The sequence below is a fragment of the Metschnikowia bicuspidata genome (genome assembly GCF_001664035.1).
Source record: "Metschnikowia bicuspidata var. bicuspidata NRRL YB-4993 chromosome Unknown METBIscaffold_9, whole genome shotgun sequence".
Taxonomy (NCBI): Eukaryota; Fungi; Ascomycota; class Pichiomycetes; order Serinales; family Metschnikowiaceae; genus Metschnikowia; species Metschnikowia bicuspidata.
This window is the reverse complement of record NW_017387739.1, coordinates 81,387-100,379: the sequence shown is the minus strand read 5'-3', so window position 1 is coordinate 100,379 and position 18,993 is coordinate 81,387. Positions and strand designations below refer to the sequence as shown.

At 41.4% G+C, this 18,993-nt stretch overlaps 6 protein-coding genes and 3 non-coding genes across 9 annotated transcripts; 2 read left to right on the top strand and 7 right to left on the bottom strand.

Annotated features, from left to right (window-relative positions):
- Positions 1-1,561: 1,561 nt before the first annotated feature.
- On the bottom strand, positions 1,562-3,074 carry METBIDRAFT_33738 (uncharacterized protein). The gene has a single exon (XM_018856390.1). The coding sequence runs from the start codon at positions 2,950-2,952 to the stop codon at positions 1,765-1,767; it is 1,188 nt and encodes a 395-aa protein (XP_018709369.1). The 5' UTR covers positions 2,953-3,074; the 3' UTR covers positions 1,562-1,764.
- Positions 3,075-4,713: 1,639 nt separating this feature from the next.
- Positions 4,714-6,564, bottom strand: UGP1 (UTP glucose-1-phosphate uridylyltransferase). The gene is made up of 2 exons (XM_018856389.1): positions 6,545-6,564; positions 4,714-6,195 (listed from the first exon to the last, which is right to left on the bottom strand). The coding sequence occupies exon 2, from the start codon at positions 6,169-6,171 to the stop codon at positions 4,732-4,734; it is 1,440 nt and encodes a 479-aa protein (XP_018709368.1). The 5' UTR covers positions 6,172-6,195; positions 6,545-6,564; the 3' UTR covers positions 4,714-4,731.
- A 938-nt stretch (positions 6,565-7,502) lies between these two features.
- METBIDRAFT_t244 lies at positions 7,503-7,574 on the bottom strand. The gene has a single exon. It is a non-coding gene; the product is annotated as a tRNA-Glu (tRNA).
- Positions 7,575-8,592: 1,018 nt separating this feature from the next.
- On the top strand, positions 8,593-8,674 carry METBIDRAFT_t249. The gene has a single exon. It is a non-coding gene; the product is annotated as a tRNA-Leu (tRNA).
- A 2,143-nt stretch (positions 8,675-10,817) lies between these two features.
- Positions 10,818-10,910, top strand: METBIDRAFT_t250. The gene has a single exon. It is a non-coding gene; the product is annotated as a tRNA-Ser (tRNA).
- Positions 10,911-11,075: 165 nt separating this feature from the next.
- Positions 11,076-13,031, bottom strand: MNT4 (Mnt4p; the record flags this gene model as incomplete). Its single annotated transcript, XM_018859169.1, has 2 exons — positions 11,076-12,731; positions 12,762-13,031. 2 exons carry the CDS (start codon positions 13,029-13,031, stop codon positions 11,076-11,078), a joined length of 1,926 nt encoding a protein of 641 aa, XP_018709367.1.
- Positions 13,032-13,251: 220 nt separating this feature from the next.
- Positions 13,252-14,146, bottom strand: MVB12 (Mvb12p). Its single transcript, XM_018855178.1, has 2 exons — positions 13,912-14,146; positions 13,252-13,795 (listed from the first exon to the last, which is right to left on the bottom strand). Exons 1-2 carry the CDS (start codon positions 13,985-13,987, stop codon positions 13,473-13,475), a joined length of 399 nt encoding a protein of 132 aa, XP_018709366.1. The 5' UTR covers positions 13,988-14,146; the 3' UTR covers positions 13,252-13,472.
- A 160-nt stretch (positions 14,147-14,306) lies between these two features.
- Positions 14,307-14,753, bottom strand: RPB8 (DNA-directed RNA polymerase core subunit; the record flags this gene model as incomplete). Its single annotated transcript, XM_018854442.1, has 1 exon — positions 14,307-14,753. The coding sequence occupies one exon, from the start codon at positions 14,751-14,753 to the stop codon at positions 14,307-14,309; it is 447 nt and encodes a 148-aa protein (XP_018709365.1).
- Positions 14,754-15,511: 758 nt separating this feature from the next.
- Positions 15,512-16,567, bottom strand: METBIDRAFT_47740 (MDR family NADP-dependent oxidoreductase; the record flags this gene model as incomplete). Its single annotated transcript, XM_018858213.1, has 1 exon — positions 15,512-16,567. The coding sequence occupies one exon, from the start codon at positions 16,565-16,567 to the stop codon at positions 15,512-15,514; it is 1,056 nt and encodes a 351-aa protein (XP_018709364.1).
- Positions 16,568-18,993: the final 2,426 nt, after the last annotated feature.

Below are 18,993 nucleotides of genomic sequence, written 5' to 3'. Positions count from 1 at the left end.
TTAATTTGTAAGGTCCCTGGTATCAGCTTGACACTGATGGTCCTTGTAAGCGCATATATGGCTATATGCACTTCCATTACTGTGAGTTCCGTCAGATATCATTCTAGACAACTCATAGAATATTCTTTCGAGTTCTAAAGGTTCCGTCCACGTGACCTCTGGGTAAAGTATATAAAGGTGGAATAGAACTCCTGTAGAGTTCTAGAGACCAGTGATCAAATAGTAATACATAACGCCTATGTCCCGTGAAGTCCCTAACATTATTATATTTTTTTGTTTAAGTTTTGTTCCTCTAATCAGATTAATTCACCAAAAAGAGAGAAGTTTAAGACTAGGAGGCCTTATTACGGAAGAGTAGATTATCACCAAAAAAAAGAAAAAAATGAATATTTGCTAATACCGTATTCTCTCAGTATCAAGGATATTAAGATAGGCTTGTCAGTCTTATCGTCGCAGCAAACAGCCTTTATTACTCAGTGGCCTCTCCCCCAAGAGTGATAACCTCTGAAAGATCCAGTAGAGAATAAGATATGAAAATTATCTTAGAAATGTTCTCCCAATACTTTTTAAAGTAACCTTGCCCATTTCCTTGATTTGATCTACAAACCATGTGTTATGAATGCAAAGCTGTACACGACATCAATTTCCACATCATAATTTTTCTTCTAAGAAAAGGAATCAAATACCCGATAGAGAAGCAGCCTATTTTGGGAGCTGATGATTTCGGGATAAATACGTAAGCAGATGTTTGTCAAAAGGGAATTTCCAGGTAGTGATTGACGGAAGAGGTCAGATTACACCCTTCCTGCAAACCTCAGAAGTAGTTTAGGTCCCCGGAAATTGGCACGTCAAAAAAAAAATTGACGGAACGATCTCATAATCTTCATACGGCGTAATTTAAAAAACTTTCCAAACGGTTTAAGACCAAAATCTTGTTATACCTTATCAGAATGCTGAAAGCAGCTAAAAGACATATTAAGAACTCTATCTTTGCAACTTACTAATGATAGCATAAGGCTGAATACAACCGACTCGGATATTCCGATTCACATACTCTTATATTCAAAAAACATATGCACCTGAGCTAGCGTTCAACAATAAATGCGTCATTTCTTCAGGGAAATCACTAATACGCTAGCAAATGAAGAAGGAGTACAGGGAAGAATTCCGACTACTCAAAAGGCAAAATGCTCGGTGCAAGAGACAAGACCAAAATATGGCGGCAAAACGACACATTCTTGAAAACTAGCAAGAGTCAAAGCCATGTTTTACCCCTCCGCAGAAAACATGAAGCGTAAATTGAACGATTCTTTTCTGAGCAATGATACCTGAGCAAATTTGTGTCGAAAGGCTGAAAGTAATTCAAAACGTCAGAACCTCAGATGAAATAGGGCACCTTGTTTGTAGAGCTCTTCTTTACAAGAGATTCAACTTCCTGTTCCATTTATAAGGTAAGCCTCCAGAAAAGCAAACTGGTCAGCTTCATGGTTTCAGCTTGAGTGTATTAGTCTTTCTGACGGATCATTATTCAAAGGACAGCATGAAACACAATGTTTGAGGAGATATTTATGTCAGCTACAACAAATTAATTTAATATTCTTTATATTTATGGTACGCCTCAAGGGACTCCATCAATATGTTTACACATTTAAGCAGCTTTTATGATGTTCATCAGGTATGGGATTTTGACCACTATGCGTTTCCAATGCAATTTTTGAAGCATAAGATTGAAAATTTTCAAAGAATGCTTGTTCATCTCAATTTTTAAAGCTTTGTCTGGCTTCCCACATACTTGAGGTAAACTGCTTTTTCAAACTCCTTGAAGCCTTTGATGCAACTGCTATCCATGTAGGGCAAAATCTGACATCCCCAAAATCCAGCACATCCATTTTTTATATCCATCCAGAAGTATAAATTGCCAAGCCCTGCCCAGTACAAAGCACCAACTGGTCGTCCTGTCTCCACTTCTTTACCACTGTAGCCACATCCAGCCAAGCTATAGCCATTACTTTGGTCCGAAAATGGTATGGGGAAGTTTGTAGCTTGGCCTGCTGGAAGATGATTCTGCACCGCATATTCGACTGTTTTTTTAGTCAATATACGCGCCCCAGTATCGGGACTTATCCCGTGGTTGAGCCAAATCCTCATGAATTTCAAATAATCACCTACAGTGCCGAAACAGCCTTGACCACCCATATCAATTTCTGAAATAAGAGGAACAGAGAGTTTTTTTTCATACAACTTCAAGCTGCCTTTGGACTTATCATGTAAACATATCATATTCAGTGGCTCACTTACTTTAAAAGTGCAGCTTGTCATTGCAGCTCTTGAAAACACGTTTTCAATTAAGAATTCAGATAGCTTTTTGCCCGAAACTGCCTGGACGATAAGGCCAAGCCAGTCATAGCTGTGTCCATAAATCCAGTCAGACCCTGGCTCAAAAACAAGTGGCATATTTGAGGGACTGAACAATTGAAGCAGAGGAGAGAATAGCCGCTTTTTCGAAATGATCTTTAAATAGTCAACATTGGTAAAGGTGTACGCGAACCCAGAGGTGTGAAGCAAAAGGTGTCTTATGGTGATATCTGTATCGGGAAGCTTTGGTACAGATTTTAAATCTCCAGTTTTTGGATCAATCTGATCATTTTCAATAACACCAAAGCGACTGAGTACCGGGAGGTATCGTTTTGCTGGTACATCCAACTCAATTCGTCCCCGCTCCCATAGGATGAGTACTGCCATCGCAGTCATGGGTTTCGTGCAACTAAAAAAACACAAAATATCATCTGTTGAAGCCCTCGCACCTGTATTTATATTCTTGACTCCTTTTGCAGAAAGGAACTTCGTTTGGTTTCTGTCAGTGTATCCTGCTATAACCGCATTGATATCAGGCACATCAGCACCGTCTTTTGCAGTCACATACTTCGAGCATATATCCTCGAGCTTTAGCATTTCTTCAAATCCTGAGATCAAACACTCAGCAAATAGTTCTTTTTGTCGCAATGAAGAGCCTAGATTCTTGAAACTGGAGCCGAGAGTGCTTCTGAGTGTTTCCACGAAAAATATACAAGAGTCTTGATGTTGTTCACGCGGCTCGGAAATTTTGAATCACGTGTCCGAATGTGGGGTAAAAAGAGATTTAGTCACGTGACTGTAACTAACCCATATCATCGAGCATTCGGGCATTGTGCATGTAACCTGCAGAAGGATTCGGCCCTGTTCGTCATGCCCTACTCCTTCTCCCGAATAGTTACTTAAGTGGAGTTAGCTCCTTCAGTACGTGTAAGTTTACATTTAATTTGTATGTGGGAGGATCGTCGCTTTCAAAACAGAGTCAAAGTGATTTCGAATACGCAGCTCATACTTCGCAGTCGCTTGGCACTATCACGAACCCCAAAGTCCTTTCCAATAAAATCTTTCTTCTTTAGCTTTGGAAGTATTTAAAAGAACCAAGCAAAATAAATACCTAGCTCCACTCTTTACATATTTTGCTTTCACTCTTTACGCTTTTTGTTTTCACTCTTTCAGTTTTTTTCCTCACCTCGCCTCCCAGAATTCATATTCATCAATTCCTTAGTTAGGTTTGAGCAGTTCAATAGCAAAGCACTTCGTTCCAGCGAGCTATACTTCAAACAGCACACCGTTTCCATTTTTAAGAATACTCTTTTATGAATTGAGGCTGGTCTTTGAATAATCATGCCATCTGTGAAAAATTACAGCTTCTAAATCAAGGAGCTACGGTCCTGTATGTTGTATATATGTTGATTTATGTGGGCCCTGAACTCGGGCTTTAGCTCTGAAACTTGCTGATGCTAAAAACGCTATTGTGCACCAAAATTTTGCCTCGATGCGACTCAGCTCCCTTGAGATATGTACACCATTGAAATCTGTAATAACTGAGCAAGATTTTATTATGGCTCTAAGAGATTCTTAGAACTGCCTCACAGAATGATTTCCATAGTGAAGCCAGAAAGAATTTAGATCTAAAGGTTTTAAACAAGTGCCCAATTGAGGTACTTGCCTCCAGGACATATTACAAAAAAAGACAAGAATCAATGACTATTTACCTTTAGCCAAATCAGCTGCCTTCGTAATACATGTTTGTTTGCAAATTGTACAAGAGGTAATTCGTAAAAAGAAATAATTTGAGATCCATCACTCCCCGATAATCATTCTTCGAGCACAATGCATGCGCGCGACATGCTGTTGACGAAATTCTCGGATGCAAGTTTAAATTTAATGCACTATCTTATTTATCGGTAGAACACATTTGAAAGGATATTTTAATTCTTGGAGATTATTCCTTCACAATGAATAAGAAATTTAGGAACCAAAAAATATGGTAATGAACGAGTTTCATTTTTTCAAGGCATGAATAAACCTTGCGACATTTGCTGGAAACAGACGAACTACAATAATTCCCAATGATGTCACCTCGGATTTTGGTTTGTTTACCTTTCTGTAAATGATTTCTTAACTCTCATGATTTTATCCATGAGATTCTTTTCCATAATGGGTAATCATTTGAATACCTCAAAAGCATACTGGTAGTGAATTTCAGTCCTTAATAGGGGACATTGAACCTGTGATTAAGTTCTCGGCTGCCGCAACATATTTGCCCCTGTATTGGGGAACAAACGGGGATTGGGAAGAATCACATGAAGACTTAAATTGGTTAGATAGCTATAAAGCTGCGCTGAATATATTTATAGGGTTTTTGTATGTACGATTCTAATGCTCCAAGATACGCAAGTTTCCAGTCACGACAACGTTTTCCAATACGGAACCGTTTGGAATTTCGATAGAGTCATTGTCGTTGACAACAATGATTACCGTACCTTTCAAGGTCACATTTCTACCCAACTTCACGTTACCAGTGATGGTGAGATGGTCCAATTCCAAGATCCTAGGCATGTGGGGAAGTCTCTTTTGAAAATCATTAACTTTCTTAAAGTGTGAGCCTAATTTGATCAATGGATTAGAGAACCCGTCTCTTGTAGGATCCAATTTCAATGCACCGTGCTCGAGGTAAAACAAGTCAGACTTCACTAAGAGCAAGTCTGAACAAGTCTTGACTGGCAAGAATCTGGACCTAGGCACCACAACACCGTGAGCGCCTTGGAAATGCCTGATGGCAGCACCGACCGCTGTCTCTAACTGTACGACGTTGATGTCTGATGAGCCCTTTGAGATCGTCTTATTGTTGGGGATGATCTCAGACTCGATGCTATTACTCTCAACCAATCTCTTGACTGCCTTCAAGTTGATCCACAAGTTGTTGGTGTTGAAGTACTTGAACTTCTTGATACTCTTGAACTCCTCAACGTGCTCCTTGGGCACCTGTGCAATTTCCAATAATCTGACCTGGCCGTCATAATTGATCAAAGTACCACCCTTGACATCAGCTCTGGTCTTGTCGGTCAATTCCATGAGGTATTCAGCGCCAGTCTCAATCATGTGGTTCAACATGTTGGTGTCGACAGTGGCACCCAAGTTGTCTCCGTTAGACACGAACAAAATCTCTCTTCCCTGGGCCAAGAGCGCGTCCAACTGGCCAGAGGAAACTAAACTTTCAAACAAGTCACCATGTCCTGGAGGATACCACGTCTCCAAGTCGTCGTCAAAAGATTCCGGCACGGGCAACAAAGAGTCCTTGAAGATTCTGGGGTAGCGCGATTGGTTGAATGTTTGCACACGGATTCTGTGGCCCGAGTACTTCTTGATGATTTTGGCGGTATCTGCATCCGTGTTGAAGGAGTTCATCAACAAGAGTGGAACGTCCGTGTCGTACCTGCGGTTCAAATGCTCGATTTGCCTGACAGACAAGTCCAAGAAGGTGTTGCCGTCTCTCACCTCAATGACCGACTTGGGGCCCACGCAGCCCATGGATGTACCCAAACCACCGTTAAATTTCAATACAGCCAACTTGGCCAAGTTGCTGGTCTCTTTCTCGGGTGCCTCAGGCAAGTCTGCGTATTGAACGACCTCACTGGGGCTGGGAGACTTGATGCGGTCCCATTCCAATGTGGAACCAGACGCCTTGTCGGCGACGTATCTTCTGAACAACGCGAAAAAAGAGTCCATTTCGTTCTCGAACCGGCTTTGCTCGTCCTTGTTGCCCACAGTGTCGGCCAAATTGTTCAACGCGTTACGCATCAGCGACGCAGCCATGGTGGTGGCGGTGTTGTCAAAGGCCTATGATTTGTTAGTAGCTGAAGGTAGAATCACGTGAGAGGGGGGTGGACGATAATTCGACCAGAACATGCAGCAGGAGCGAATCAAAGGCTGCTTTTTTATCGCAGACGGATTTTCCAGCAGACCGCCTTGATAGAATTGAAAGGATAAAATGGCAGTCATTTTCGAAAACACCCCTTGACCCAATGTCAAAGCGTGAGCAAGTGCGAAAGCACACATGGCTTGAACCTAGGGAACATGGGCGGGGATTTGGTGAGATCTTGGCTCCATACACACAATTGCCACACAAGGCTAATAAATAGTGCTAGAAGGTTGGCAATGAATTTTTTGGTTACAAAAAGCAACATACATAGGAAGACTGGGTTTTGGTGTGTTTCTTCATTTTGATGCTATGGAAAGAAAGAAGCAAGAGTTCGGCGGGGAGGTGAGGCGGGCTTTATTTGTGAGGGCCGCGGGTCGCGGTTTAGGTACACACCCGTGCCCTCAACGTGCCCAAAAAAAAAAAAAATAAAAGATTAAATTAAGAAACGGATGATGAAATTGGCAAAACTTTCGGAGAAACAACAAAGCGGGGTGCAGAAGGTCGATCGTCTACCCTGATTTGTTTAACCTGGTGGCATGGAAAATTATACCGCCGGATCGATCTGTCAACATTACTGTGTCTATAAAAAGAACAATAAAACACCCTGAACTCTCGTTCCACATCGGCAAAAGTTACGGTTGTCTCATGCCTGAATGAATGTTCCATTGCCAGGAACTCCTGCATGACATGAATGGAGAGTCGTTGCGCGGTGGCCAATTTCTACAAGTGAGCTGTTCTGTATGGTGACCCGGAACCGCTCGCCTAGGACGCGATCTGACTTTAAGCATGAATGGCCTGATCCAGTAATTCTATTTTGCCAGGTATGATTACCAGCGCATATACATAGAAGGTATGATTTTTTTTCGAACCCATATATTGCTGTTGATATTCAGGCCAACTTTGCTGCTGTTTTTGAAGTTTAATTCTATTTGCCTCACTAGCAGGCGACCCGCAGAATTGGCTCTTTGGATTTTTCACTACGGGCTGAACGCTTGAAAAAAAAAAAACCGCGACAGCAATTTCGAAGCAATAAGGTATTTCGGAGAGGCAGAATCACAATTGGTCATAAGTTTATATATAGTATTGTTAGCATGTGGTAACTACATACACGCCTGTGCCTTAAAATATTAATTTGCTATCTTTATAGGGAAAGCAAAATTTACAATATATTAGAATTCCAGAGTAGGCAAAAAAAGTAATCATTTTCCTAAAAGAAAAAAGAGACCTCCGATACGGGGAGTCGAACCCCGGTCTGGACGGTGAGAGCGTCCTGTGCTAGCCGTTACACCATATCGGACTCGGTGATTTTAAAGTTTTGAAAGATTTATAAACAAATAGTACCGTCCGAGTCAATGAACACAAGAAGCAACAAGGGCTTTACAATGCGAATAGGGAGTTGTGTTGCAACTTTTAAAAGAAAAATATCTTCAAAAATCCCCTTTGGAAGACTATGGGCTCCTTGAGTCCGCTGCAACCATCTGAGTTGAAGCGACTACTACAGGAGACCTATCCTAGGAGTCGATGACGTAATATCCAATACGTAAACAGATACGTGCCATGAGGACTGTCCAGGACGTGACTCACGAAAGGGGACGGGCCGAGGTCTGACACTTGTTTGAAGGTTTTTTATATATAATATTGATATAGGTTTGCTCCTTTAATCAGATGAATCCAACAAGAAAAAATACCTCCTGGTCCCTAAGCAAATAAGCCCTGCAAACGACTTTAACAAACCAACTAAGGTTTCTGGAATTTCAAAGGAAGTCTTAAAAGAAGCTAGCATCTCCCTTGAGTGCATTGGAGCTTGAAAGCCGACCTTTCGTCACCAGAAATGCGTAATCTCTTTCTCATTGTAGATGTGGGTTAGCTTCTGATAGCTATAACAGCATTTCAAGCACAACTTGCATTCGAATATTGACGCCACATCTTCATTATCATGAATGTGAATATAGGAGCGGTGATTGAATAGATGGATGGATGTGAGATCTTATTGTACCAACCACTCTTGTTTGTATGATACTTTCCAAAATTTTCGCCAGCGATTGATCGCCCTCACTTCAGTAAAAGTTTTTTTTTTTTTAAAAAAAAAACATTTTTTTGGTAGATTCATCTGATTAAAGGGGCAAAACTATATAACGAATATATATAAAAAACGTTAGTCATAATAAAGAATGTAACTGGAGGGCCTCGGGCAAATTAAAGCAACTTTATTTTTTTTTGTGGCATAATTGAAATGAAAATAAAGCTATTTAGTTTCTTCATTCAGATATAACTTGTTAAATGATAAAAGGTAAGGAGCATTTTAGTTCATGAGAGGCTCTGTGGCCGAGCGGTCTAAGGCGGCAGACTCAAGTTCTGTTATCGTAAGATGCGCGTGTTCGAATCACGCCGGAGTCATTATTTTTACTTTTAAAAATCATTTGTTCTGAACCTGAGCCTTCTTCATACTTGCGCAAGATCTGATGAATTGTTTTTGTAGGTGCGTTGCTGGCTTTTTACAGGTCTCTATATATATTTATCATACACATTCGTCTCTTCAAACAAATGAAGTAAAGGGTGCGCCGCTAGAAGTTCATAAATCACGATGCCGCTGCATATTGAGACTGAAGATTGCCAAATGAAAGTCTATCAACAATCCTCAGGTATAGAATCGATGTCACTTTTCTCTTAAAATGAATACTTTTGATTTTTTGGAAAAAAGAAGTGAGGGGGGAGGGGGGAAATATTGTTTTACGAACTATTCGGCATCTCTACGTTTGCATTAAAAGAGCATTCTAAGATGGTGGCACAAGTGCAAATGAATGGAAAAACTGATCATATGAATCAGTCAAAAAAAAAAAAAATAGAGATGCAGGCCCACATGATTCTTCGAAAAACATACATTGTGATATTTAAAATGCATTCTAACATGAGAAAGACTCAGTGTCCTCATCTTCCGAAAAGTATGTGAGCTTTGACTGATAACGTGATGAAGTGATTTCTTATGCCAGAGTTTCAAAAAGGCCAAAGTATAGTCCAGGCATGAACACTGGTGACTAAATTGAGGAGCAAAAAATCAGATGAAAGTGTAATGAAGCATATACAATCATGCGAAGATTTTCGCTGAAAGATAATGGCATGCGTTTGAGTCATATGAGGTTTCACAACAAGGGATGTGAAACATTCAAAGGCCTTTGTAACCTGAAATATGGAACAATTCATATTCAATCGCCATTGGTCGTGACTTTATTTTCGATACTGAGAGCCTATCATTTCCATTAAAACCTGAGTGAAAAGAACTTTTGAAAAATGGGTACGAAAAACGAATGTTAAAGTGTCAAGGTAGTGAAGTGATCTCTTATTGGTTTTTGAACTCAGTAATAAGTACATCAGGTACTGCCGAAGAAGAAACGTTTTAAGACAAAAAGTAGCTGTTTGGTTTCCCCTAATATGATCTATCGATTCAAGGAAATTTATTGAGCCACAATGCACGATTATGACCTTGAAAGAAATGACGAACCAATGACTTGTAGTTGAAATTGTTAAAAAATCCAAAAAATTTCCAACAAGATCAACAACTTCAAGCTGCTGAACACTCCTCCTGTGATATCAACATTTGAGCCTCCAAGCCTTTATGTTATAGGTCGTCTCCTGAAGTTTGTTTAAAAAACTTAGAGTCCTAGTGAACTCTATTTGATTAAGGAAACAAAATTAGAATACATTGAAGCTTGGAATGACTCAAAAAACATGCCTTGTGTCCGAATATGGGCAGTGAAGTACAGAATAGATTCAATGAATATTTGAAGTCAAATAAAATTTTCAGATTTTTTCAATTTTGTTAGCAAAAAACATATTTGAATCGGATTTTGCTGTAATGAGTAAAAGAACGTGAAGCTGCATACACCATCATAATTTAGGGGCAGAAAGAAAAACTTGGATTCATAGCGTTGCAAACTCAGAAAGAAAAAGACTCAGGTCCCTATGATATGTAAGAAATGAACTTCCGAACGACTTACACACGAAATGAATTCAAGCTCTTGAAATGTTTTCAATATTAGCTGTGCTCGCCTCACCTAACTTAATGAGGCTTTATTTCAGGACCAACAAAGCTTGAAGGAAAATCAAAATAATTTCTCTTTACCTCAAGAGTATTCTCCTTTTGAGCACACATAAGGATCGTTAAGTATATTATTTTAGTGAACATAATTCACACTTATTTCACCTTGTCATAGTTTTTCCAAGGTTGGTTCAGTAGTATGAACGACCTGTACATAATATTCGGAGATATGCTGAAGCAAAGTTTTTGTTTTTTTGAAAGAACAGAGTTTTAAGCTCACTAAAAGTCACCAGTAGCAAATACACGTTGATTTCATCAGGTTGCCAATCTTTTAATCAGTCCTCTTACTGATTTGAATCCCAATTCAGAATTTTCTTCCTTTTGGGAGGAGAATGAAGTACTCGAATGAAAACGATAAGCCAGGCCTTAATCCACCCTTTAGATATGACGATCATATTTCTGTGTAGTTGTATATAATGACAAAATTAATTCAACACACATCAAGTTACAGTGGCCGAGTGGTTAAGGCGACACCCTGCTATCAAGCGGTTCAGGTGTTGGGCATTGCCTGCGCAGGTTCGAATCCTGTCTGTGACGATTGTTTTTGTATATTATGGAACTTTTTTCAGCTTTTAAGCGGAACCGCAGACTCGAGTTTAAGACATTTGTAATGTGACGGGTTGCTCAGGCTTTTTTATGTATTTCGCTAGCGTTCATTTGCATAACATGCGTCACTATTCCGTGCTAAGCAAACGCGCTATTTTATAAGTTGTACCCTGGCTCCGGATCCAGGAGCCACATGTTCAAATACTTGAGAAACCTCTCTATATCTTTTTTCTTGTGTTTGTAAACAAGACCTCGGTTACCTTCGCTAACACTGCCAACGACATCGTAAGAGCACCAGTAATCGTTGACTGTGCCAAAGTCACTCACGTGCTTGACCGGCAAAAATGGCTGGCCCTCTTTATTGATAAGCGGTTTTTCGACAGGAATGGGCTGGAGTACATCTCGTATGTACATGATGTTTTTACTCACAGTTTGCTGGGCCAAGGAATCATCGCTCTCAACTTCTCCAAATCCGATGACATTTGTAGTAGTGAGTTTTTCTTGTACAGCTGCTACAAACTGTGGTATTTTTCGGTTCTCGAGCTGGTGTGAGGTCACATAGAGCAAACTTTCATTATCGCCAGAAATCTGAGACCAAGAGCTCGAGCAGAGTTCTTCAGCATACGACTCAGCAGGGCGATTTTCAATTGGAGTGAGAACGCCAGGCGCAGAAGCATAGAATCTGTTGAAATGTACATAATCACAAGTGCCTGCCAATTCCTGACCCAACCAAAGAAGCTCCGGGTTGAAGCGATTGGAGATGTCGTACTTGGGCTTAAGAATCGAGTGAAATGGAAACACACTGCTTAGAAAAAGACCCAGTAAGGACTTTTGTTTGTTGAAGACCGCCATAGACGGGTCCAATAGACGTTGGAACCCATATTCGGTGACACGGTTCGTGTGTGTCTTGATTGGCGACTTGAAACCAAAAATTAGAGATTCTTTAGGATCCACAGCTGCGAATTTGTTCACTAGCTCGTTGACTTCAAAGAAGCCTGGAGGGAATGGATTCGGTTTGGAATCAAGCAGAGGGCGATCTTTGAAAAACAACATTCCCTGACTCTGAAATTTTTTGCTGTCAAAAAGTGAGGTTAAGTTTGTTGTCATGGGGATTGTCTGTGGGAGTAGAACCACAAGATTCTCAAAATCGCTGAATATCACTGCGAGAGAATATATAAGATTGTCGGTGACGACGACGCCTTCTCCAATAAACTGATTCACATTAAGGAAGGTTATCGTCTGTTTGGCGTAAACTATGTTGAGATCCACTGTATTTTCATCCGTTAGATATCCGTTTATGTCGGACTCTGCTGCCTTTGTAAGCAAGTCAAGCCTTTCCTGTGATATAGTTTTACTACCCGCGAAAGCAATCTGAATTGGTAGCTTGTTTCCCTGGACTCGAAGCACTCGGATCAACCTTGCCACTCGGTTGATTTGCGTGCTTATTTTTGAGTCACTAAGAATGGTTATTAGAATCCCATTGCCATTTGCCTTGGTGACGAGAAGCTCTTCAAAAATTCGATCATCGCTTTTGAGCCACGGAAAGAGGTACTGAATCACGGCTTTTGACTTTTTGCTTCTGAATTCAGGTGGAGCTGAGATTGTGGAAATATACTTCCCAAAGATTCTGAGATTACGCACGTGGTCAACAAAATACTGTTCGAGCAGGCTGACCAACATTGACTCCTTTCGGAATTCATGAAGTAATCTTTCTGTATGACCATCGTTGATTCTTAACCCTTGATCGTGGAGAGTTCTCCTGAGTTTTTTTTTCGCTTGAATTATCCACTTTGACTGCTTGTAAATTCGAGGCTCAGAATCGAAATTAGAACGTGGGCTCACAAGCTGAGATACTGGCGTATCCAAAAGCCTTTTCCAAAACTTGGCGCTATTTTTTGCCACGTCTGGATGCTCTTCTGGCCAGTTATGGAAAGCCGGAGCCCGAAAACTCCTGCGTGCTTTCACAATATCAAAATTTTCGGCTGCCTCGATGGAAGTATCTTTCGGAGAACTTCGAGAAGACTGTAGACCGAGTGCAATGCATAGCCCCAAGGCAATAAGAAGAGCCACCAATCGTAGCATCCGCCTATTTATGCCCGTTAAATTGAGCATCTTGTGTGTGTCCAAAAGTTAGAAAAAGTACATAGGATAGATGATTGTATTTCGATGCGAAAATCGTGGAGATGGAATCTGGCGGTGGCTAGGTCAGACTCTGAATATTATACATGAAGGTGCAAGACTTCGTATTTCCCGGTCCAAAAAAAAATTTCGCTGGTTTATCATTCATTTCAAATTAATGGGCTATTTAAAACGGGTGTCATATTTTTTTCCTTCCAGCACCACCTTTGCTGTACTCTACGCCTGATGTGCTCACATCACATGCGTCGTTCTAGGGACTGGCCCATATCACTCCAGGGATCGATGATATTCTAGACTCAAATTAAGATTATGCTTGTCCAGCAAGTTCGTCTTTTGGAGAAGCTAGTCTAGCTTTGTGAAAAAGCAAAATGGCAAATCTCCTTTGAACTAACAATTCAAGGCAGAGAATGCCCCTCATTCCTGATCACCATTCTTGGTGGGTGTCATTATCTCGTAGTCGAATCCAGGTGCCACTTTCCTCTGAACTTTTACAAGCCACTCTTTGTATACCGCAATATCTTTATCTCGCGCTTCCATGTTCAAATCATTTCTTTCTACGGCCTCTAAATCAGTAGTCCAAGCTTGTAGTTCTTCACGGGATATTGCTGCTTTTGGAGGCATGACACTTCCAGGAATGGTTGCTAATAATTTAGCGTAGTCAGTATTTAGCGTGATTGGTCTTGGAGGCTGGAAAGCTGGGTTCCGAATGAGCGGCACTTGTTGTAGCAAGGCATCAGCTAAAGGTCAGTAATGGGCTCTGGAGTTCGGGAAAGAGGAAAAAAGAAACTTCGTTGATATGGAAGAGGTCCCTAAAGAAATTTCTGACTGAGAGAAACGCCGGAAACTGACATACGTGTATCTGTCTCGTTCATGTGGAAGTAATAAGTGATGCGAACAATGAGTTGTTCGAACGGTGAGGTGCGAACCATTTTGGAGGATGCCGAAGCGTTGTAACAGTTACATCGTTAGCTGAGAAATATGACATGAGCACAAAAAAAAAAACGAACAAAGAATCAAACGTAAGAGAACGGGTTTGACCTTGGCAAGCTATGTGGGCAAACCGCTGGTATTAAAGCTGATTCACTTTGTCCGTTCTGCGGCTCAGTTTTCGTGGTCCGCTCTTGCAATCTCTTCAATAATCCTCTATCACATTACCGCTGTACCACGCCCTTACTACAGCCAAGCATTGCGTTCCGTAATCTGCTATTACTTTTATTCGTTTCTTATCTATAGTACAGACCCCGTCCATTAGTTGTCCTTGTAATGACGGATCAAAATGTATGCGTTTTCCTGTTTTAAGTTCGACAACGAGCGGTAGCCACCCTCCAAACGCATCAACAACCCACCAAAAGAGATGTATACGGCCATCTTGTCGTTTTCCGAGCTTTCTTCAAACTTGTATACTGTGCCGTACATTACATAATCGTAGTCATCTGCCAACGAGCGGTCGCCACGCTTAGGCGGTCTCCATGAGCCATTTGAGGTCATCATGGAAGACTCATTACCCAAAGAGGAGGCCAATGTGATTGTCAACGAATCGTTGTCTTTCACAGGGAACAACTCACTGTTGATGTCCAATGTGATCTTCACTTCTTGGGAAGTGGACGACTGGCCCTCGATACGGCTGACCTTATTGTACCGTGCCTGATCGACAGAGTCAATCACAAACATGTCTTCAAACAAGATACCCGACATTTTTGATGCGTTTTTGTGTGGAGTGAAGTTGATGGCTAGCCATCATCGAAAAATTGGATGCACGAAGCTCTGCCCCATTGAGAATGTCACGTGACCAGGGTCATCTGACCATGTGAGTTCAGGCATCAGCACGGATTCGCAAGGAGCATGCAGAGCTTGCCATCCACACGGTATGAATATATGATGTGATTTTCTGCATAATACAGCATGCATTGCAAAAGAATCAAATGTGGTGCCGGTAAACTTCATATAATACTGGTATGATGAAAATGAGTACTGACATGGCGTACTCGCGTTTTTCGGAACTGTGAGGGCCAGTGGCCAGGGTATTTCTTAGTAATTGGTTTTCGTCAGCACTAAAACTAAGGGCAGTATATTGGGAACCATGAAAATTGTAGTTCAGAAAAAAAAGTCTTCAATGAGTCTTTCAAGCAGCATTTTGACAGCGGGGGGCTCGTGAATCAATAGATGGAACGCGAGATCTTAACAACCTCGCAACAAATAATTCGGATTGCAAGGTGTAAGTTCAACAAAACACAAACAGACGGGCCCCTAATAATACGAGACAGCTGTCGCTAGTCGTTCTCAAATCGTTGGAGCCCTTTCTGCAGCTGTGTTTCGAATGATTTCAAAAACATGATTGCAAAAGTACTGTCGTACTCGTCCATTTACGAGAAAACTTTATTTATCATTCATTAATTCGGATTCTATTAGACGGTAGCATATCTCTAGATGATGTTCGGGAGGCTTATCAAAACCTAGACCAACTTGGTCAACAATTTTCCTCTTGGTTTATCTTCACTGAACAACTTGAACCACACTTCTGGAACCTTCTCGAGAGGGTTTTCGAATTTGGACACATCCTCGATGTGGACACCTTCTTCTACGGTGACTTTTCCGCTCTTGATGACGGCAACGATATCTTCGACAGCTTGGGGGAACTCAGAGAAGAAGTCGAAAACAATGAAACCTTGCACAGTCAAACGGTTGCTAATAATCTCGACCCATGCACTGACATCCATCTTGGATACATCGTTGTATCCAGAAATAGCACCACAGGCAATGATACGACCGTATCTCTTGGTACGCTTCAATGCGTAGTCCAACATATCACCGCCAACGTTGTCAAAGTAGACGTCGAAGTGCTCGTCACCGATAAAGTCATCAATTTTCTTCTTGTAGTCAGCGTCTCTGTAGTTGACACAGAGGTCAGCGCCCAAAGACTCAACCCATTTACACTTTTCGTCAGAACCGGCAATACCGACAACCTTGGATGCCTTGAAGAAGTGCTTCGCGAGCTGAACAACCATCGAGCCCGTGGCACCGGAAGCAGCAGAAACAAGCACGGTTTGGCCTTCCTTGAACTGGCCGACCTTTTGCAACCCGAAGTATGCGGTCAATCCAGTGAGACCGATAGCAGACAAGTACCATTCATAAGGAAGCGATTTGTCAACCTTGGCACTGACGCTAGCCTCAGGAATAATGATCTCGTCTCCCCAGTGGAAAACTCCGCTGATAACATCGCCCTTCACGTATTTGTCGGACTTGGACTCGAGAACTTCACCCAAACCTAATGTTCTGATGGCATCTCCCTTCAAGATGGGAGGCATGTATTGTCTCTTGGGGTCTTGGCCAGCGGAGATCCACAATCTCTGCGTAGGATCGTTTGAAAGATACAAAGCCTTGATTCTTAACTCGCCGTCCTTGACATCTGGGAGTTCTGTATCAACGATTTTGAAAGTGGAGTCGTTTTGGCCCCATGTCAAGTTGACTTCTTTAGTTGGAGGGGTTTCGAGGATGATTTTAGAGACCATTGCAGAGGAGGATATTTGGTTGGAGAAAAAGTTGTTTTATATTTTCTTAGAATGGATGACTTCACACATTGGAGGGAATTACTGGTCGATTTATATATGGGACCAGCGGAGAATGGTTTGCACCTGTGGAGGCGCCTTGCACCCAAAACACCTTGGCTGCTTACTAAAGGACGCACAGAATTCCAAAGGATTCCGCGGATGCGATTAGCAAGTTTTTTTGGGGAAAAAAGTTTCCCGCTTGATTTAATTTATTTTGATTTAAGGCTTTATGGCAGTGGAATAAGAGCTGTAGAGTTTCGCTGGCTCAGTGATTTGGATAATTCTCGATGAACATTCCCTTACCAGTTAGAGTGTCTTCCAACGTGCCTGCTCTGAATAGCATAGTGACGTCAGGTACAGGCCACATTGAAAAGGTCTCGCACGGAAATCTCTGGGTGCGAAAATTTAGCGGCTTTCGAAATTTTGAGAATCTCCTGGAAGCTCAAGATGAAGTCTTTAATCACTCAAGTATAAGTTAGATAGAATGTTTTCTATTGCTTGTGTAGCTTGAATCTTCTAGAAACGGAACTAGCTATAATTGCAATATTTGGATTGTCGGTGTGAAGTCATCAAACACGAGAGGAGGGGACAGACTCATGAGTCGCCTTATTTAGACAGTCCTCTAGCACGGCCATCTACGAACTCAAAATCAGTAAATTCAATACATCTTCTGTATGAATATGTCCAGGCAGGAATAACAGTACGGCTGATTCGAAAGTACATTTTAAAGACCAGTGAATCTACCATACATTGAAAGCCAGTAGTACATGCAGCGCATCCATCGTCACGCACTATATATGCTCAATTGGGCAGTCTTGTAAATATAGCGTCTAAAAATAAAAATGAGACAACGTCAAGAAATTCCCTTTCACCCAGCCCAATTCACACAACAAGACATCTGATGAAAGAGGCAACCCAAAAGGACGCAAGAAAGAGCTATGTGCCACTTGCCATCGCAATGGCTGTGATATTCGGCCTTTATCTTCTATTCTGCCATGGTACCATGGCCAGTCTCTTCAGAGTTCAATCTGATTCAGCCGACCTAGCCAGTGGCAATATTTACAGAAGAGACGACAGCGAAGAAACCAAAGAAAGCAAGTCACCTTTGGATCTTCTTGGGGTGCGTATAGTCATTGGTATCGGTGCGTTTGCCGTGATAAATGCTGTTGTGATCACGGTGCACCATATCCAGCAAAAGGTCTCAAGAGCAACAAGCACATACAAGGAAATTGATCATGTGTACTCGCCATTTTGAAGAGAGAAGACGTGAATACGCTGGCGATCAGTACCCCCAAATATGATAAAGTAGCGGAGTGAGCTCACCTTCCGACCGGCAACTTTTCGGTTCGAAATACAGAGACCAATTCGGCATTAAAAGAAGAGTGCCAAGGTCGATTGTTCTTCTTGGGAATTTTTGGACTGAGTTCCAGGCCATGACAAACATGACTCTGGGCTCTTTAGATCCAAGAGAATATTCTTGCAATTGGCGAACCCTTTTCAAGCACATCGCTATTATTGAATTCTTTCGAAAGTCAAATACATTACAAAGCACCTTAAGGTTGGGCCTGTTAAATCCGACTGTGTCATACAGTCTGTGGAAAAGCAGCTGTGGCCATACTTACAGAGCATGACCCAGAGATGTGATCTGGAAGTCTCGTCCACCTTTTGTGGTATTGGTAGTAATTTCCGTCCAGGTAAGTGATGGCGAAAGTAGTACATTAACCTACAATTCACATCCAAATTATCTTTGATTGGACGAGTCCTCTCAATCCAAAATTCATAAAAGGCTTACATCATTTGCCTTCGAAGAGGCTAAAAATGCGTCACCCAAGATTTTCATAAGAATCTGATATGATGGGGGCTCATTGTTTCGAAAACCCATGGATCGAAATCAACCAAATCTCTTAGATTGATCGTCTAGAAAAACAAGATTGTCTACAAGAATGGTGAAAATTTCCCAACGCTCCACAGGCAGAGTTGTGTGTGTTCCAATACATATGCAGCAGCATACTATCTTTTGATAATTGAGCAAGGATGTCCATTATGTGATAATCCACCCTCCCTTTTTTCTTGATGTAACTCTCGAACTTCGTGAATTGTGAGATCTGAACACTCAAGATTGAAGCGTGAATGAATGCAAGATTACCAGTAGAATTTCCAAAAGGGAAGCTATTCCTATGTGTCTTTGATCTCTTGTATTTAAGGCATAAAAAGATACTGACACTGTGTGAAATCTCGTGTTGTAATTTCTCATATATTTATTTATCCCCCATACCGTTCCGTTGTTCTTTTCTTCCTCCTGTCGCCAACATAATTATATGTGGCATACTACAAGTTGTGAGCTAGCGCACACCGGAAAATGGGGCTTTTTTCAAAAAAGCGAGTAT

Coding starts and splice junctions, on each gene's coding strand:
- MVB12 (XM_018855178.1), bottom strand. CDS start 13,987: ATGGTTCGCACCTCACCGTTCGAACAACTCATTGTTCGCATCACTTAT. Junction 13,796..13,911: donor CATGAACGAGACAGATACAC/GTATGTCAGTTT, acceptor ACTGACCTTTAG/CTGATGCCTTGCTACAACAA.
- METBIDRAFT_33738 (XM_018856390.1), bottom strand. CDS start 2,952: ATGCTAAAGCTCGAGGATATATGCTCGAAGTATGTGACTGCAAAAGAC.
- UGP1 (XM_018856389.1), bottom strand. CDS start 6,171: ATGGCTGCGTCGCTGATGCGTAACGCGTTGAACAATTTGGCCGACACT.